Here is a 21,245-nt window from a genome sequence, read left to right as displayed (position 1 = left end):
ACACAAAGCACCAAAACAACATACAGAAAAAGGTTTACGGTGTCTTAACAACGCTAAAGTAAACTGAGTTTACCCCCCCCCCCCCCCCCCCCCCCCCCCCCCCCCCTTGTGTCCACATAACTGGTTGGGTGTTTTCCAAACTCAGTCACCCAAGCTGTGTTTTTAGCTGCTTTAGACTTGGACATCTTGGACATTTTGATTAACCGACTGCTAACTTAATTGCTGTAGAATTGCTAGAACCGCCATATAGTGATAATTAACCAGTAAACGTGAGGCGCGTGAACGCTATCCAAATGAAAATTGTTAAATATCTAAACACTAACCTTAAATGTTTGTAATTTCACAGTAAATTGCATATTACACTGAAAACAACTCTTTTGACGTGACATTTTCACGGCCGTGAATTTGGTAGGGCCTTAATAATAATATACAAATATAACAACATGAACATTCTTTAATTTCATGAACATTTTTGTTCTATTCTCAATGTCAGTCACAGATACATCATAATTAACACAAGTTTATGGTTGCTAAATGCTGTGGAAAATGACAGACATTATTATAGTACTGTCATCAGTGACAGACATTATTATAGTCCTGTCAACATATAGTCAACATCTTGCAGCACATGTTAAAGGAAAGCTCAGGTCCTTTAACGTGTGCAGCAAGACGTTGAGGCAGCATCAGAGCGGGAGACGCAAGAAAACTCAATATACTGATGAGGAAGGCTGGCTCTGTCTTGGGCTGCTTGCTTGATGGTTTCGAGTTGGTGGTTGGAAGGAGGTCCTTTAATAAACTCATTACTCATCACACCCCTTCATGACCTGCTAGTCAGACAGCGGAGCACTTTTAGTAACAGAGTCATCCAGCTCGGTTTAACTCCTCATCACTGTATCGGGACATCATAGAACACTGAGCTACTAGCAGGACTATTAGGATAGACTCCTGGAGCATGATCTGCCACTCTATTAATAAAGTCTACATTGCATTTGTTAATACTTATTACAAAATACACTTTCATAATAGTTTACTATATAACATATATTTATTCTGTTTATCCAACTACAGTTTTTTTTTTATTCCCCCCCAATCTAGTCATGTCCAATTACCCTGATTGCGTCCTCTATACTGATTCAATCCTTCACCGCTGACTGAGGACGCCTCTCAACTGACATACGCCCCCTCCGGCACGTACAGTCAGTACAGACTGCACCTGCACGAGTCGAGTTCTTACACTTGATGGGCACTGTGTATGGAGGGCCACACCCCCATCAGCATCACTCCTCAGCCCTGTGCAGGCACCATCAGTCAGCCAGCAGTGGCCGCAGTTGCACCAGTTATGAGGACTTATGATCCGACTTTCTTACCCTCTAACCCTGAACAACAGCCAATCATTCCTCATGCTGCCGCCCAGCCCAGTCGGAAAGGCAGAGCTGAGATTCGATACGATGTATTCGAAACCCCAACTCTGGTGCGCTAGCGTACTTTACCGCTGCGCCACCTGAGCGGCTTGTTACTTGTTTACAGAATTATTTACTTGTTTTTAAAAATATCTTCAGACTCAGTAGTCCAAGAGAAGTCAGATAAAAATAAAAATTTGCTTTTGAATTGAGGGGTGGTATGTTGGTGTCTTCCAATCAGGGCAGTAAAGAACAGATTCTGTGATACAGAAATCCAAGAGTGATTTGTAGTAAAATACACTGCTTTAAGTAACAATCAACCATTTGTAAAGTTCCAAATGTTCTGTCCTAATTTTTATCAGAACGATTTCCACTAGTAATTTCCTTAGTATTAAGTTAACATACACTGTTCAGCCAAAACATTAACACCACCTCCTTGTTTTTACATTCACTGTCCATGTTATCAGCTCCACTTTGTGGTTCCACAATTACTGACTGTAGTCCAACTGATTCTCTGCATGCTTTGTTAGCCCCTTTGTTCAATGGTCAGGACTCTCCCAGGACAACTACAGAGCAGGTATTATTTAGGTGGTGGATCATTCCCAGCACTGCAGTGACACTGACATGGTGGTGGTGTGTTAGTGTGTGTTGTGCTGGTATGAGTGAATCAGACACAGCAGCACTGCTGGAGTTTTTAAACACCTCACTGTCACTGCTGAACTGATAATATTCCACCAACCAAAAATATATATCCAGCCAACAGCGCCCCGTGGGCAGCGTCCTGTAACCACTGATGAAGGTCTAGAAGATGACCAACTCAAACAGCAGCAATAGATGAGCGATCGTCTCTGACTTTACATCTACAAGGTGGACCAACCAGGTAGAAGTGTCTAACACAGTGGACAGTGAGTGGACAGGGTATTAATAAATTCCAGTAGCGCTGCTGTGTCTGATCCACTCATACCAGCACAACACACACTAACACACCACCACCATGTCATTGTCACTGCAGTGTTGAAAAAGATCCACCACCTAAATAATACCTGCTCTGTAGTGGTCCTGTGGGGGTCCTGACCATTGAAGAACAGGGTGAAAGCAGGTTAAAAATGTATGTAGAGAAACAGATGGACTACAGTCAGTAATTGTAGAACTACAAAGTGCTTCTATATGGTAAGTGGAGCTGATAAAATGGACAGTGAGTGCAGAAACAAGGAGGTGGTTTTAATGTTATGGCTGATCAGTGTATTTTGCTTAAACTATTCTTTAAAAAATGTAAACACTAAAGTAAAATCTTGTTTACAAACCTCTAGACAAATGATGTCTGTTTAAAGACTTTGCTAATAGTATTATTGCTTTTTCCATTGATTTATCATGCTAACTGTGAACGCCCACGTGAATTCATTCAGAGATGTGCTCAGGTAATGAGCTGTGCATTATCATCATCTATCACTCCTCGAGTTGTGGTGTGAAATACCCTGTACGAAGTGTTTAAATGGGGGATAATGCACCAACACTTTAGCACTCAATTGGTTAGTCTATGAATCTTGGACACTGGCTGTATGTCTTGTGATGGTGGAGTTGAGGTATTTTTGTGACTCAGTAAGATTAAGGGAGATGGAACTGGTTTGATTGGAGCCTATCCCAACTTTACCATGAGTGCAAGGCACACAGTAACACACATACACACACCCATTCACCTATAGGGCAAGTCAGTGTCTCCAATTAACCTAACTTCATGTTTTTGGACTGTGGGAAGAAACCGGAGCGCCCGGAGGAAACCCGCACATACACAAGGAGAACATGCAAACTCACTGTTCTTCAATGGTCAGGACCACCACAGAGTAGGCATTATTTAGGTGGTGGATCATTCTCAGCACTGCAGTAACACTGACATGGTGGTGGTGTGTTAGTGTGTGTTGTGCTGGCATGAGTGGATCAGACACAGCAGCGCTGCTGGAGTTTTTAAATACTGTTTCCACTCACTGCCCACTCTATTTTAGACACTCCTACCTAGTTGGTCCACCTTGTAGACATAAAGATCGCTCATCTATTGCTGCGGTTTGAGTTGGTCAACTTCTAGACCTTCATCAGTGGTCACAGGATACTGCCTACGGGGTGCTGTTGGCTGGTTATTTTTGGTTGGTGGACAATTCTCAGTCCAGCAGTGACAGTGAGGTGTTTAATAACTCCATCAGCATTGCTGTGTCTTATCCACTCATACCAGCACAACACACACTAACACACCACCACCATGTCAGTGTCACTGCAGTGCTGAGAATGATCCACCAGCCACATAATAACTGCTCTGTAGTGGTCCTGTGGGGGTCTTGACCATTGAAGAACAGGGTGAAAGCGGGCTAAAAAGGTATGTGGAGAAACAGATGGACTACAGTCAGTAATTGTAAAACTACAAAGTGCTTCTATATGGTAAGTGGAGCTGATAAAATGGACAGTGTGTGTAGAAACCAGGTTGTTTTAATGTTATGGCTGATCGGTGTATGGTCCTTGTACTAACACTGCCTCCAGAGGAAGGTAACTTGTTGTTGTGGGAAATATTTTCATGCCAATAACAAGACTGAATATTTATAGCAGGGCAAAAATGTGACAAAGTGACTTGTTTGGAAGATGGCATCCTGTAACAGTGCCATGCTATACGTCACTGAGTCTTTCAGTACGACTACCAGTGTTGTCTCCTTTTTTTGCTTCTGTTGGCATTATGGGTGTGAAATGACGGCAACACAATATTTTTGGTCACATGACGAATCTTCTTCCAATGAAACATACAGCACAATGAGCTGTATGTTTTCAGTTTCCTGAGACATTTTCCTGATTTAGAAAGCAGCTTTAAGCTTTTCTTCTCTTGCCCATTACAAAGCCATCAGCGCTAATAAGTTGTCAGATAGAGCTTTCAGAGCTTTCAAGTTGTTTATTTGCAGAGAATTACTAGCAGATAGCAGGCCAGGCTGACCACCAGCGCATTTGCATTAACCACCAGGAGTGTGGCTATTTGTTTAGTTTTTTTAAAGCACCGCTGCAGAGAGAAAGCCACCGTGATCGTGTGGCCTGAACCGCGATTAGATTGATGTAGATGTTTTTCTCTGTTAGAGCACTTTATGCTATCACCCTGTAATCGCAAATGCATTTGAAAGGAGTGTTTCTAGACACTGGGTCATTATTGGCATCAACCAAATGTCAGATGATGGGCAGTTATGACAGGAAGTGTTCATTTCGTCTGTTGTGTTGAGTATTTATGTCTGGGTTTTTGTCTGTAGGAGAGAAGTGTACCAGATTCAAAGGGAACTGCTTAAAGAGAGGACTAGATGTCGAGCTTTGGAGGAGGAACTCGAGAATCCCATGAACGTTCATCGATGGAGAAGACTGGAGGTGTGTATATATCTGTAAAAACGTGAAGAGGTCTAAGGGCGCATTCACATGAGAAGCGGCAAAATCGCTTGTGCACTGGCTGTGCCGTTGTTTCTTAAGGAGTGTGGCGGTGCTGATAAGCTTGCCTCTGCTCTTCCCTGAGCATTTACCTGATTGAACTTTGACCCAGTTTGCCTCCAATGAGACAAACTGTTTGATATGATGTCGTAAAAGTATGAACAATGCTTAACGGGAACAATTGTATTAAAACAACGGCCAAGAAATTTCATTAGTGGAGAGAACACTAACTCACTCGCTTTCTTAACCGCTTATCCAATCAGGGTCGCTGGGGGCGGGGGGTATAGGTGCTGGAGCCTATTCCAGCTTTTCAATGGGCGCAAGGCACACAGTAACACCCTGGACAGGGCGCCAGTCCATCGCAGGGCAGACACACACACACACCCCCAAAGTGATGGACTGGTGACTTGTTACTTGGTGAGGTTGTTTCCTGCTATTCGCCCAGTGAATTGCACCCACTGTGACCCTGACCAAGATAAAGCAGTGGTAAACACAATGAATGAACAAATTTCACTATTAACATTTACTGACTTTTATTTGTGAACAAGACATCGCAAGCAATTGAGGGTTAAGGGCCTCGATCAGGGGCCCAAGAGTTGCAGGTTGGCAGTGGTAGGGCTTGAACCAGCAGTCTCCACATCTAGTCTAGCACCTTAACTGCTGACCTACATTCATTGCTTCATTACCTTTTGTATTCACAGTATCTTTACCGAGGGTGTCAGAAGTTGGCCCTACTGGCCCAAGTCTCCAAAAAAAGTTATCTGCCCGCTCTGGATAATCAGAGCTATCAGACTTTTGTGCCACACTTGCTTGAGATGGTAACTGAGGTTCTAAAAAAAAAAAATAGGCTTCAATTTCAATGGCATCTCTTCCCTGTTCCTTTTCCCTTTCTCTATTTCTGATTCCATCTCTATAATACGTTCTCTTTCTCAATCTCCCTCTTTCTCTAAATGCTTTCCCTGCAGGCAAGTGACCCCAGCACCTTTGAGCTGATTCAGAAGATTCACTCTCTTCAGCGGCGCCTGATAACCAAAAGTGAGGAGGTGGTGGAGAAAGAGCTGCTGCTTCAGGTAAACACTCCGTTCTCATTCGCCGCCAGCATCAATCCGTCACGTCCTACCGGCCGCTGATGACTCATCAGATAACCCTGGGGTCAGGCTATTGAGGGATTGATTGTGAAGGTCTTTAGCCGCGCGTCTCTATCGCTCAGCCGTTAAAGGAGGTCGTGTACGCTTCCATTTAGGCTTCAGGTTCTTAACAACGGATGAACTGTTGAACCGAAACATTTAGTTTGAAGCTACATTTACAAATATTTATTTTGTCTCTTTATTAAAATTAGTGGTGGTGCAGCCGGCAGTGTCTCACGTCCTTGACACGACCGTGCAGGTTTTCTGTGCAGTTTCTGGTTTCCTCCCACCTTTAAACATGAGTACAAGGTAAATTAGCTGTTCTAAATTGCCAGTAGAAGTCAGTGAGTAGATACATTGGTTACATTCATGGCAGGATTGTTCAGTCTTTTCTTGTTTTATATACACAGATCAGCCATAACATTAAAACCACCTTCTTGTTTCTACACTCACTATTTTATCAGCTCCACTTACCATATAGAAGCACTTTGTAGTTCTACAATTACTGACTGTAGTCCATCTGTTTCTCTGCATGCTTTGTTAGCCCCCTTTTATGCTGTTCTTCAATGGTCAGGACCCGCAGAGAACCACTACAGAGCAGGTATTATTTAAGTGGTGGATCATTCTCAGCACTGACATGGTGGTGGTGTGTTAATGTGTGTTGTGCTGGTATGAGTGGATCAGACACAGCAGTGCTGCTGGAGTTTTTAAACACCTCACTGTCACTGCTGGACTGAGAATAGTCCTCCAGCCAACAGCACCCTGTGGGCAGCGTCCTGTGACCACTGATTAAGGTCTAGAAGATGACCAACTCAAACAGCAGCAACAGATGAGCGATCGTCTCTGACTTTACATCTACAAGGTGAACCAACTAGGTAGGAGTGTCTAATAGAGTGGACAGTGAGTGGACACGGTATTTAAAAGTTCCAGCAGCGCTGCTGTTTCTGATCCACTCATACCAGCACAACACACACTTGCACACCACCACCATGTCATTGTCACTGCAGTGCTGAGAATCATCCATTACCTAAATAATACTTGCTCTGTAGTGGTCCTGACCATTAAAGAACAGGGTGAAAGCAGGTTAAGACAGTATGTAGAGAAACAAATGGACTACAGTCAGTAATTGTAGAACAACAAAGTGCTTCTGTATGGTAAGCGGAGCTGATAAAATGGACAGTGAGTGCAGAAACAAGGAGGTGGTTTTAATGTTATGCCCAGTCAGTAGCACAGTGCATTAAATTAATAATTAAGAAGCAAAAGCTTTAGTTATATCAAACAGAAAATCAGAAATAATAATAATGACTGAATGATTATGGATGTTTTACAGTTTGTTAGGTCAGAATCTGTGATCTCCTGTACATCAGTTGCTACAGTTTACATGACATGTACTTGGAAAAAAGGGGGGGACTCAAATGACCACTTCTTACAACCAGACTGAACAGAAAAGCTCCTCGGAATGCACAATAAGTCCATCCCCCAGGGCAGAATATCTCAGTTCCACTTCTGTTAGCAAAGAACAGGAACGTAAGGCTATCGTGATAACAAGCTCAAAGAAACTGGACAGTTAGAGATTAAGAAAGAGTTGCCTGGTCTACATGATAACAGAAATTTATGGACTGGATCTGCCCTCTGTCTAAGTTAAGGTTGTGGTGGAAAGGTGTATAGAATAATTTAGTGCAGGGTGCCGCAAGCCGAAAAAATGGGTCGCCGAGAAAAAAAAAAAAAATTTAAATAAATGAATTTTAACAGGCACATAAACATGAAATGAACTTGAACACAAATGCCTTCTTGTGGACACGTTACGTTTCATCTTGTAAACCACAGTGGGGCAAGATTGCCACCATTTATATTACAAAAAAAAAATTTTAATTAGGGATGTAACGATACACTCTACCCGCGATGCGATTCATGATATGATTTTTTCCCGACTGTTTTTAAACAAAACTAAATGGAAGACGAATGATGACAGTTTCCTTTTATTATTTCTCTTTAAAAAAATAAATAAAAATAAAAATTTATTTGTGCTTATCTTTTATTTATCTAAATAATGAATGCCCTTTTATTTCTAAAGTAGGTACAAACCAAATTGCCAAATCCAACATTTTATAAATAAATGAATAATACAAATAAAGTATCCTCACATAAATAAATTTGGCTGGAAAATCCCCCTACCTGGCAACTTTGTGAAGTGCCGTCAACCAGGCGAGGTGAATAGAGCCAGTGCCCTCTGCTGTTTAAAGTGAATATCGATTCATCTTAAATGAATATCCGATTCGAATTGTGGCACATGTGCACCGATTTTTAACTGTCTTGTGGTGCATCGTTACATCCCTAGTTTTAATGCATCGTTTGTGTTGTCTGGGTCACGATAAAAATCATGGACAAAACAAGATGTTTAAAATAAAGAGTAGAAAAACTTGGTTTAGTGCAAACAACTGGATCCCTGACGTCAAGCAACCTTTTTTTGAAGGACAGAGCTTATTTGAGTATTGTTGCTGACCATATTCATCTCTTGTTTTTTTTTTTTTTTTTTACCACATTTTACACATCATATAATGTTTAAAGTTTAAATCTAAATCTCTTAAACTCAATTACGAGAAGTGTCTACATACTTTTGGCTATATCATTTACACATTAAGCCCTTGGCTGCTTAGACCAAGTCACCCAGAACCTGAACAAACATCACAAACGTATTAATTAAGATTTTTTTTTGCACTGTAGCAGGATACCATTAGGGATTGATTAATGGTACCTGTATATGGGTGCACATTTGGCAGTGTAATTAAAACATTAATTATTTATTCATATTTATTCACACCAGAGTTTATAATTATTCATCATACACATACACACACCTCAAAATCAGTGTATTGTATGAAGCAAAAAAAAAAAGGATTTACAATGATACCGTCGACAACAAGTAATGGAAGTCAGTTACACCAATTAGAGTTATCACATGACCTGAAGCTGCTTTAAACCTCATCATACATGCATTACATAGCCAAGAGAGACAACTACTGACCCACCACCAAACCCAATATTCTGGATTATCTTGCAAGTGGCATAACGTATTCAGTGTGAACCTGCTCTCATTTGTGATGAGAATGGGGTGCCATTGTCGTACCTGCTAATTCTGGTGTTCTCTGACAAATTGGCAATCAAGCTGCATGGTGCGGGTCCCACTAAACCCCTAATGTTAATCTAATGGAGCCCGTTTGTGACACTTTGGTCAGGAACATGCTCACCAGTAGCCAGTTCTGCTTCTGGATTGATGTCCTTCCACTGCTAGCTATCCTTCTTTAACGCCCATTGTCCTGGTATCTTCTTCTAGCTCTTCTATACTTTTTTAAGCCTGCTTTCACCCTGTTCTTCAATGATAAGGACCCCCACAGGACCACCACAGAGCAGGTATTATTTAGGTGGTGGATCATTCTCAGCACTGCAGTAACAATGACATGGTGGTGGTGTGTTAGTGTGTGTTGTGCTGGTATGAGCGGATCAAACATTTAAATACCGTGTCAGCATGAAAGGGTGCTAACAAAGCATGTAGGGAAACAGATGGACAACAGTCAGTAATTGTCAGTAAAACAAAGTTCTTCTATTTGGTAAGTGGAGCTGATAAAATGGACAGTGAGTGTAGAAACAAGGAGGTGGTTTTAATGTTATGGCTGATCGGTGTACACAAGTCTAAAGAAACAATATTTATGGATTGTGGTTTTTATGGTCAACGATTATGAGTAGCAAACCAGCCAAAAATCATTATGCACATGGCAAATCGTTGGCTAAACCAGTGTAAACTGTAAAGCTCAAGCAACTGGATAGTAAAGCTGTAAAAACACCATCCCTGGCACAATGAACAAGTTTATAACAGCTGGCAGTTTGACAAACAAATCTGGGGTGATAACTACCAGGAGAACATTTCCTGCCCTGGCGCTGTTTTTGATGATCAGTGTTTGTGGTTTTATTCACAGTAGTGGGGTGAATTTTAACACCCACTGTCTATGCCCTTACCATTCGGCCTTTATTAGTCTGTTTTACTGCAGGTGATGTTCTTGAGATGAGATACAGGTGGGGGAGGCGTCTTACATAAGAACGATGTTGATGCTGAGTTAAAAGGAAACAAAATATAGAATATAAAAGCGAGTGGGGGAAAAAAAAGAACCAATTCAAAATGTATAGGATGCCTGTGTCTGTATGAATGCCTGAAATGCTTCATCACCACCGATGACTCAAAGTAGGTGGTGCACAGATATGACCCAGTGTTTATTTCGAACCGGCATTCTGCGCTGCTGTCATCTGTACCGTCATGATTGATTATATGCAGGAGTGTGTGTAGGATTCGGTGAAATGCATGAATCTTGCCTGAGAATAGCCTTTTCTTTGATGCTATTACGCATGACAAGTCCGATGAGCTTAGCACTGATATGCCATATTGGTAGAGTTACTGACTGTGTTCTTGAATGATATATATACGTATATATATATATATATATATATATACAGGTATATATACAGTATATCTGGTGTGGGATTCCTCCAGAACCGATTCGTACCAAAATATTGAGTCATTATTGGGCTGTTAAAGAAAAACGACTCACAGTTGTGAAATTTTCCAGAGGAATAAGTTACATGACAGCTGCTTATCTGAACATTCGAAATATTGGCAGGCGATTAGTATCGACCTCTAAACATATCGAGCTGCTTGTCAGTAACACTAGTTCAAAAAGATGTGGTAAGTCTCTTAAATTAGTGTCAGTGTCACGTGATGAGCTGCACTGGCTGCATCAGGAAGGTCTGGAAAAACCTCTTACATTTAATAATCAGCTTGAATTCTGTTATAATCAATTGCAATGTGTACAAAATATTAAACAAATGAAAGAAAGTAATACATTTGTACCTGTACCTGTCTGATACACAAGTATAGCCAGTGTTTCATTCATTGCTCTAAAATTTGCCACCTAATGATGGACAGTGTCACCTCTGTTTTAGCAGCTTCTATTTCAGGCTAGACCTTTTTTATTAGCCAATGGATTGCATCTGAACATCTGGACACATTTCACTCAGCATATAGTGGCAATTTGGGCTTTCTTCCAAACATTGGCAAGAGACCACTGTTCCATGTATTTTTCCAGGTGTATTCAAACTAGCCCTATTTGTATGGACACAAAGTAGTCGTGGGTGTCATCAATAATAATTGCTAACAAGGAATTGAAAGGTCATGCCACAAGGTGAATGGCATTAAACCATTGATTAAGAATATAAATCGTCACATGCATGTTGCCAATCCAATATATTAAATAAATACATTTATTATATTTCACAAAATGCTCCTACTTTTCAATCATCAATTTTTTTAATTACATAAATTAAAACTAAATGTATATTTATTAGGATTTTAACGTCATGTTTTACACTTTGGTTACATTCATGACAGGAGAGGTAGTTTACTCATTACACAAGATTCATCAATTCACAAGTTTAATATCAAACACAGTCATGGACAATTTTGTATCTCCAATTCACCTCACTGCATGTCTTTGGACTGTGGGAGGAAACCGGAGCACCCGGAGGAAACCCACGCAGACACAGGGAGAACATGCAAACTCCACACAGAAAGGACCTGGACCGCCCCACCTGGGGATCGAACCCAGGACCTGATAAAAAACAACATAAAAATAAAAAACAACAATGTACGGTACAGTTAATTAACATTTTTGTTTACATCCCTGTGTTTAGAACAAGTGGCTGATGTCAGACACTTTTGGTTTGGTGTGTAGAGAGCCGATGTTGGTGTTTAGGTGTGGGCATTGATCAAGAATAGTTTGTAACAAAAATATATCATCTACTAAATGATAAACATACCATTGTGCTACCTTTATTTTAATGTGCAATGGAAAATCCAGGAAAGTCTATGATATTTTTCACTATTCACTATATATGTTCATAGCTCAGGAGAAACCACAGTGACACATGAGATAGGCACTGCAAATCAATACAAATGTAATCTGACTGATGACCAGATCAAAATGCTGAAACATTTGTTTTATTCTGACCTGTTTTCTCTTTTAAAATAATGATGTCTTATCCATAAGGCACATGGGTTCACTTTAGGCACAATTCCAATGGTTGGACTTCAATGAAAAATGAAGTAATTGCTAGTTATTACAACTGTGCAGACCTGAGTAAGAGTCTCATGAGTGCCACTGGCTTGGCTGGATGCTCACCGTACACAATTGGCCATGTCTAAGGGAGGAATGGTGAAAGGGGCGCCATCACCTTGCTGCTTTAACAGTGACACCAGTGACAATGTGTGTTTGAGGTACCACACAAGCGGCAAAGAAATACAGAGGGTTAAGCATGTTCCTTCATGCAGGGAAGTGTGTTGGGCTGTGTGTAATATGGAACTGGAATCTGTAACCAAGAAGCATTCATGCTGGTCTGGCTGCTTGTGGTGGCCCACACCTGACTTTGAAACTAAAATATGGTTAGTAAGTTATGGTTAGAGTATCTCTGTTGCAACACAGAGGTCAGATGAGAAGGACAAGTCAACAAAAGTTTATGGACACCTTGATATTTTACCTAACACCTACATTGTGGACCGATTCTCCAGCAGGTCTCAAAATGTTTTAATTTAATGGAGTGTTTGTTTCTCTGTTAAGACACCTCAAGAGTACGGTCTGAGCAATCAAGCCAACATTAGAGTTTCATTTTCCTTAATTAAGCTGGGGAGTGTTTATTGTAGAGTTGCACTTTATTAACACAAACGTGTGTTTAGGCAAATGTGCTAGTCCACTACTAAGATCTTGAGCTCAAAACATAGGGAGTGCTATTGTTCTGGCCAGGCGCTCAATTAGGCACAGTTGGCTGTGCCTGGGGGGAAGTAGGTTAAGTAGCTCTGTAGCAACCCAGAGGCCAGAGGAGAAGGACAAGTCACCAAAAGTTTATAAACACCTACTTTGTGGACTGATTCACCAGCAGGTCTCAAAATGTTTCATTTTAATTGAGTGTTTGCTCAGACCGCACTCTTGTGAAGTCTTAACAGAGAAACAATCAAGCCAACATTAGAGTCTCATTTTCCTTAATTAAGCTGGGGAGTGTTTAATGTAGAGTTGCACTTTATTAACACAAACGTGTGTTTAGGCAAATGTGCTAGTCCACTACTAAGATCTTGAGCTCAAATCCTAGGGAGTGCTATTGTTCTGGCCAGACGCTTAATCAGGCACAGTTGGCTATGCCTGAGGGGAAGTAGGTTGAGTATCTCTGTTGCAACACAGAGGCCAGAGGAGAAGGACAAGACACCAAAATTTTATGGACACCTACATTGCGGACTGATTCACCAGCATGTCTCAAAATGTTTCATTTTATTAATGGAGTGTTTGCTCAGACCGCACTCTTGAGGTGACATACCAGAGAAACAATCAAGCCTCATTTTCCTTAATTAAGCTGGGGAGTGTTTAATGTAGAGTTGCACTTTATTAACACAAATCTGTCTGTGTGTGTGTGTGTGTGTGTGTGTGTGTGATTAGGAAAAGGAAAAGCTGTATGTCGAGCTGAAGCACATATTAGCTCGTCAGCCAGGTCCAGAGGCAGCCGAGCAGCTTCAAATCTACCAGCAAACGCTCCGGAAAAAGACCAAACAGCTCAAGGTCCTCCGAGTCTCATTTTCTAAATTTCTCGCTAGCGTTCTTTCTTCTCTATGATTTACTGTCACTTCGTTTCACCGTCCGGTGGGCAGCATACCCATGAATCATTTTTTTCCACTTCTTCCTCTGTAAACTTAGCTCTTACTTTCTCCATCATGTTTATGAATTATTAGTCACCCTCCTGCCTAATTAAGAGCTCTTAGAGCCGGTGGTAGACAGCTAGCGCTAGCATCATCGGGGACTTTTAATCTCGCATGGAGCTTTTCGTATTCTTTAGACGGCCTAATTTCTCCATTAAAACAGCGCGAGGCTGAATAAAACAGTGATGAGGTGCCATTCCGCTTGACTGCCTTTGGCACATTAGGCCTTGGCCAGGGCTTAGCTTGCAAAATTTTGTTTTTTTTGGGTTGTAGTTTTATACTTTAACTTATATTGTGGCAATCCAAAGACTAAAGACAGTTTGCAAGGGCAGTTACAAAAAAACTAAAACTGGGCATACAGCCATGTCAGCTCTTAACATTGGTAATCCAGTCATGTGGCAGGAGTTCCTAGCATAAAATTATAAAGGCACAAACCAACAGCTTGATTTACCGTCAGAATTATAGAATTGTCATATATACATATACAGGTGTACAATACAACGAAATTCTCATTTCGCCTATCCCAGCTCATTTGCAGGGAGTTAAACTCACAATCTTTTGATTGATAGCCCAAAGCTCTACCAACAAAGCTACCACTGTCCCATTATGAGAATGGGAGAAAAGGCTACAGTACCTCAAATAACTATTCTGTTTAGCTAATTATCAACATTTTGGATCGTTAAAATTTGCCTTTTTAACAAAGTAATTCTTTAAACTGGCAACTGAAGACAGACCTATGGGCAGAACTATGGGCAACCTTTCTCTTAAGAACTATTAAAACATAAAACTGCTGTCTTAAGAGTAATTACTGTCTGTAGCTATGAAGATAAAGTACATCTTAGCTTGTCAGAATCAAAGGGTATTTTGGTTTATTCTAATTCAAATTTTTTTTTTCTAAACACATTGATCAAACTGGTACAATTCGCTGGTAATTAATTACTAAACATGATAACTTATACGCCACAGGGTTTAGCTGATAAAACCTTTATATAACAACTTTCACGCAGGGTCACTTTTGTCATTGTTTAATAAGAAATATAAAAAGGTAGAATTATAATTTGTTGATTGTGTTCTTCTGTTTTTTCAGGCGCTATCATCCGAGCTTAACATGTACGAGTCTCAGACACAAGAGTACAAGTACGAGATTGAACGGCTGGCCAACGAACTGCAGAACGTGAAGAAAAAGTACCTGACACAGAAGCGTAAAGAGCAGGAAAGCAGGTGAGAATAAAAAAGGAGTTGGTCAGTATTTGATAAAACAAGCAAGTACCCATGACTGACCACTTGAGATGAACCTCTGTATTCTTTGGCCAATTGTATCGTTGCTTTGACCAGACATTGGGAGTTGCTCTTGCAGGGGTAATGAGGTCAATTCTCATATGGTCTCAAACATGGCCAATTGTGACTGTTAAGTCTTGGCAGTGGACCCTATCTTATTAAACCGCTCTGCCGCTAACTAATCGCTGAACTGTTTTAAACCTGATTGCCAGTTTTCCTTCAGCACAAATCAGCAGATGCCCAGTGGTCAATTCTGACTATGGTGGTAAACAAATCTGGTTTAAACTGGTTTTAAAACAACAAACTTTCTATAAGTTGCACAGTGTCAACATTTTCAGTCCAATGGTCTAGTGCACTAATCCACCAGTTCGGGCACTCAAACAGGCACAGTTGGCTGTGTCTGAGAGGAAGGAGGTTGAATGATGCCTGCCCTAGTGGTGGAGTGTGCTCAGAGTTCACAGCGTGCCGCTCCAAGCACAGTAAGGCCCTGCGTGAATCTCTGCCAGTGGCAGGTGAAAAAAATGCAGCTGGTGACTGCACTTATGTCAGAGGAAGCTCTTGATAGTGAACTCTCCTCGGCCAGTGCGGGGATGGTGCAAGTAGCAAGACAATTGCAACGGGAATTGGCAAGATCAGGTGGACCATATGGAACAAAAAAACAAGTATTGGTTCCAATATCTGTTGAGGGTGATGCAGGATCTGAAAAGGTTTGGCTTATAATACCTACGGCAGTCTGACCACAGCCTGTTGTTCGAGTATCTGTTAGCTACAACTCATCAGATTTTAGACAGAACCTGGACACATATGCTGCATGTGTGTAGGAGTAAGCGTGTGTAAAATGCTTTGATGTATCAACCTAATTAAATAAATACATACTGACAACTTATCACATATGTTTTGGCAAATTCAAGCCTACCATCACTAACAGTTCCTGACAGTCTCACGTAATAATAGTAATAAAATATCCATTAAATAAAAAGTGCTGAATACAGAGCTTACCATGCAGGTGGAATAAAAAGTTGCGTTTAGTTGTTGCTCACTGTAGTTTGGTTGTAATTTAATATGAAATCATATAAACCTGGCACACAGGATTAAACAGACCCACACTCCCAGCTGATATCGCTCATATTACCCATATGTTCATTCCTCCCACACAATGGCAACAGCTGGTCTTTGACCCAATGCAATTATAACTGATCAAGTTGCTTTTGAGTGGTTGAGTGTCACTGTTAACCCACAGTGACTTTTTAGAGTGTGAATTCAGATAGCATTTCTGAACTTGCTTCCTATTGTTTTTATCAGTTCTCGTCATTAAGAACATGCACAACTACATGAATACTGATGTCATGTACATTATATAGAAATACACCGATCAGCCATAACATTAAAACCACCTCCTTGTTTCTACACACACTGTCAATTTTATCAGCTTCACTTACCATATAGGAGCACTTTGTAGTTCTACAATTACTGACTGTAGTCTATCTGCGATCATCTCTGACTTTACATCTACATAGTGAACCAACTAGGTAGGAGTGTCTAATAGAGTGGACAGTGAGTGGACACTGTATTTAAAAACTTCAGCAGTGCTGCTGTGTCTGATCCACTCATACCAGCACAACACACACTAACACACCACCACCATGTCAGTGTCACTGCAGTGCTAAGAATGATCCACCACCTATATAATATCTAGTCTGTGGTGGTCCTGTGGGGGTCCTGACCATTGAAGAACAGGGTGAAAGCAGGTTAAAACAGTATGTAGAGAGACAGATGGACTTCAGTCAGTAATTGTAGAACTACAAAGTGCTCCTATGTGGTAAGTAAAGCTGATAAAATGGTCTGAGTGTAGAAACAAGTGTTTTAATGATATGGCTGATCAGTGTATTTGAAAGGTATCTTTAAATTAGTAATGTTACAGCTTGTTTACTAAAAACAACAATTTCATTACTACTGGTAATTGGTGGCAAATTAATGTAAACTTAAAACCACGGATGGTTAAGTACTTGATGTAAATACTTAAACATTAATGCATGTTTTCAGTATGTGTTCAGTTTTAGTAGTAGTTAACTAAAGTAGGTGGCTTTCTAAACATTGTGGTTTCAAACGCATCTAAAGTATTACTGATATACTGTACATCTACATATGTAAATATAATAGTTCATGAACAGTACACACATGTAGCTGTTAATCATTGTTATTTTTTTTAATAAGATGATGCTACAGGTAAGTTAAAACATTGATAATGCAAATAGACCTACAAAATTAATGCCACCACAGATTGGTAAAACAAAACTAAATGGTAAATGACTTAATCCGAATGACGGGAGAATTGAACTGTGGACTAATGTCACAAAATGTGCCTGACAGTACTGTTATTCTAATGTTATTTTAAAAAGGTCTCCAGAATTACCAAAGGTTACATAATGCCACTCTAAAATTAAAGTAATTTTCAGACAAGAACACAAACCGCGTTAATTATTGAACCAGATAGTAAAAATGTATTACTTAACCTTTAAAAATTTACTTTAAAATTAAAAAGCTGTGAATGTGAATGCAAGAGGGTCCAGCAGGATGCAGGTCTATACTTGAAATGTGTGTAATGGGACTAGGTCTCAATACTTGTCCCAGTAAATGAGAACAAAACAGGGTTAACCATACATTCAGCTGAACAACAAGTAATAAATAAAATGGTAAAGTAATAAAGACGAACTAATAGATTAGTTTTTATAAGAAGCAGGGCTTAAGGTTTTTTTTTATTTTTTATATATCAATACACTGAAAATACAAGGGAAACAGAAATGGCTAAAACAGGCTAATTAGACAGTGATAGGAAAAAATCCATATAGGGAAAATACAGCAAAAGACAAATGAATAAAACGAGTGAAATTATGAACTCTAGTAAATGTTTATTCCATTTTATCAGCTCCACTTACCATATAAAAGCACTTAGTAGTTCTACAATTACTGACTGTAGTTCATCTGTTTCTTTACATACCTTTTTAACCTCCTTTCACCCTGTTCTTCAATGGTCAGGACCACCACAGAGTAGGTATTATTTAGGTGGTGGATCATTCTCAGCACTGCAGTGACACTGACATGGTGGTGGTGTGTTGGTGTGTGTTAGTGTGTGTTGTGCTGGTATGAGTGGATCAGACACAGCAGCGCTGCTGGAGTTTTTAAATAGTGTCCACTCACTGTCCACTCTATTAGACACTCCAACCTAGTTGGTCCACCTTGTAGATGTAAAGTCATAGACGATCACTCATCATCTATTGCTGCTGTTTGAGTTGGTCATATTCTAGACCCTCATGAGTGGTAACAGGACGCTGCCCACGGGGCTCTGTTGGCTGGATATTTTTGATTGGTGGACTATTCTCAGTCCAGCAGTGACAGTGAGGTGTTTTAAAACTCCAGCAGCATTGCTGTGTCTTATCCACTCCTAAATAATACCTGCTGTGTAGTGGTCCTGGGAGAGTCCTGACCATTGAAGAACATCATGAAAGGGGGCTAACAAAGCATGCAGAGAAACAGATGGACTACAGTCAGTAATTGTAGAACTACAAAGTGCTTCTATATTTCTGATGAAATAGACAGTGAGTGTAGAAACAAGGAGGTAATTTTGATGTTATGGCTGATCGGTGTAACTGGATTGGTGTATGTATCAGCTAGTCCAAGTTCTTTGTTTTATTATTTTCTTTTTTTTACAGCTTTCTCTCCCTTGTAAAACACAATAACAACAAGACTTTGTGATGTGTTAATACTCTTAAACAAATTGACAAGAGAACTGACAGAAGTACAAAGAAATGAATTTTAATATTTGATCAGAATTTCTAAAGATTTTGCAAGCTCATGATCCTCACTACCTTCTGTTCAATTTTCAGACTATTGCTAATTGACTTGCTTCCTCCCTCTCTGTACTTATGGCTCTCTGATTAGAACACACGGCTTATGAATTGAAAGCTGATACACCCTGCTGGTGGCCACAGATTGCTTGGCTCTGATTGGCCAGTCCGTACCATCTGGTGTAGTAATATGACTGTGCTGTTTCCTGTTGCCTGGTCGGGGGTCCTACTGTTGATCTGTTGGATGGTTTTCAGACATGGCGAATAACCAATAGGACCCTCTGAGGATTCTGCTCACTGGCTGACCACTGCAATTTATTGCTGTAGGCTCTACTCCTCACTGCCAAGAAGCTTTTTTTGTTTATTCATTATATTCATTATTCATATGCTATACAGCCAAAAGTATGCAGACAATTTTTCTAGTTACTACTATCATGTGTTTCAAACACACTCATTGCTAATCTGTTTAAAACGCTCATAATTGGCAACATTTTGGATTTTAGGAAAAGCCCCTTTGTGCCATGCTGACTGTGCTCCTCAACACAAACACGGTTTGACAGGTTTGGCCTGCACCAAGCGCTGACCTCAACCCCACTGACCACTATTGGGATGAACTGGAAAATTTGTTGTGACGCTGATCCCCTCTCGTTCGACTCACAAATGACCTTAGAACACAATGGGTCTGTATTCTCAAAGACACATTGAAATAATTCAAAAAGCGTTTTTAAAAGTGTGATGGTGTGGGGAAAAGGAAAGGAGGGAGTCTCTTACTAATGCCATGGGTTTGCAATGGGATGTCTAGTAAGCTCATGGTTAGCTGTCCACATGCTATTGACCAAAAAGTGTATGTAAGGGTAATAGAGACGCCTTTATCCAAAGCGACCTACAGCACTGGGACAGCATACAGTCTGAGCAATTGAGGGTTAAGGACCTTGCTCAATGGCCCAACAGCAGAAACCTGGCAGTGGTGGGGCTTGAACCACCAACCTTCTGACTACTAGTCCAGTACCTTAACTTTTAGGCTACAGCTGCCTCAGCTGCTTGTGATAGAAACCTATGATAGAAACACCGCCTCGATGGCAAACCGGGGATCCCCCAGCACTCACTTACTCACTCACTATCTTAACCGCTTATCCAATTAGGGTCGCCAGGGGGTGCTGGAGCCTATCCCAGCTTTTTCAATGGGCGCAAGGCACACAGTAACATCCTGGACGGGCCGCCAGTCCATCGCAGGACACACACACACACACACATTCACTTATAGGGCAATTCTGTGTCTTCAATTAACCTGAATGCATGTTTATGGACTGTGGGAGGAAACCGGAGCCCCCGGAGGAAACCTACGCAGACACGGGGAGAACACGCAAGCTCCACACAGAAAGGACCCAGACCGCCCCGCCTGGGGATCGAACTCAGGACCTTCTTGCCGTGAGGCGACAGTGCTACCCACCGAGCCACTGTGCCGCCGGATCCCCCAGCAGCAGAAGACAAATTGACTACGCTAAATTGGAAGATAATGGAAGAAAATGCATACATATAATTTAAAAAATAATATTTCATAATTTAATTTATTCACATTTAATTAAAATAGATCTAAAAAGTAATCAAAACAGAAATGATCCTAGCTGAAGTTAGTTGGCAGGGCATATATTACATGTAAAATAAATATAATAAGAAAGGAAAAGGAAGTGGTTCCTTCATATTCCACTATATCATGTTATTAAATCACTACAATAAAAATAATAATAATAATATTAATAATGTGAACAGTGTTGGGATTTGCGTCTTTCTTGTTTTGAAGACACTTTGCTGTAGGCAGTGATTTGTTTTGAGCCTGAACCCTGATTTTCTACTCTAACACAGAAACGTGCTTCTCTAGAAGTCTGTTAATCTGCGAGTCCTGTAGTTCTGGGATTTAGTGTCGTTTCGGAATTCGACCCTGAAGTGTCCTGCGCAGTTCAAGCATCACTGATGTTTTTGCCGCAGGAAATGTGCTGAGCATGTGCGCGGCGTCTAAGCCCGACCGACGAGCAGCCTATCGATCGTTTCCACTCTCGCGGACGTGAGTAATGGCTTGACGTTCCACAAATCCCCAGCAGCAGTTTCCGAACACATGGCCTGATTGTAAAGGGAGGCCGGTGTTAACAAAAAGAGCTCGAATGAGACATAAAGCCGTTTAATGGATTGAGATGTTAAAGCGAATGGGTTTGCACAGTGGCTGTCGATGGAATTGATATGCAGACAACGGTGACCTAAGGTTCTGCACGATCTAAATCAGACCGACATGCTGGGATTCGTCCACTGCTGTTAGGGTTTGAAAAGAAAGGAAGAAAAAGACATAACAAAACAAAAGCGAACTAACGTGTAA

The 21,245-nt window shown here is 40.7% G+C and overlaps 1 protein-coding gene across 1 annotated transcript in view; it reads left to right on the top strand.

Annotated features, from left to right (window-relative positions):
* cfap58 (cilia and flagella associated protein 58) overlaps positions 1-21,245 on the top strand; it is a 117,854-nt gene that overhangs the window by 66,582 nt on the left and 30,027 nt on the right. The window contains exons 14-17 of the mRNA XM_063009699.1: positions 4,673-4,784; positions 5,807-5,911; positions 13,498-13,617; positions 14,842-14,975. Of these exons, the coding sequence (XP_062865769.1) occupies positions 4,673-4,784; positions 5,807-5,911; positions 13,498-13,617; positions 14,842-14,975 (471 nt within the window). The remainder of the gene's footprint in view (positions 1-4,672; positions 4,785-5,806; positions 5,912-13,497; positions 13,618-14,841; positions 14,976-21,245) is intronic.

Source organism: Trichomycterus rosablanca, chromosome 15 (assembly GCF_030014385.1).
Source record: "Trichomycterus rosablanca isolate fTriRos1 chromosome 15, fTriRos1.hap1, whole genome shotgun sequence".
Classification (NCBI taxonomy): Eukaryota; Metazoa; Chordata; class Actinopteri; order Siluriformes; family Trichomycteridae; genus Trichomycterus; species Trichomycterus rosablanca.
The sequence above is the reverse complement of the archived record's forward strand: the minus strand, read 5'-3'. Positions and strand labels throughout refer to the sequence as shown.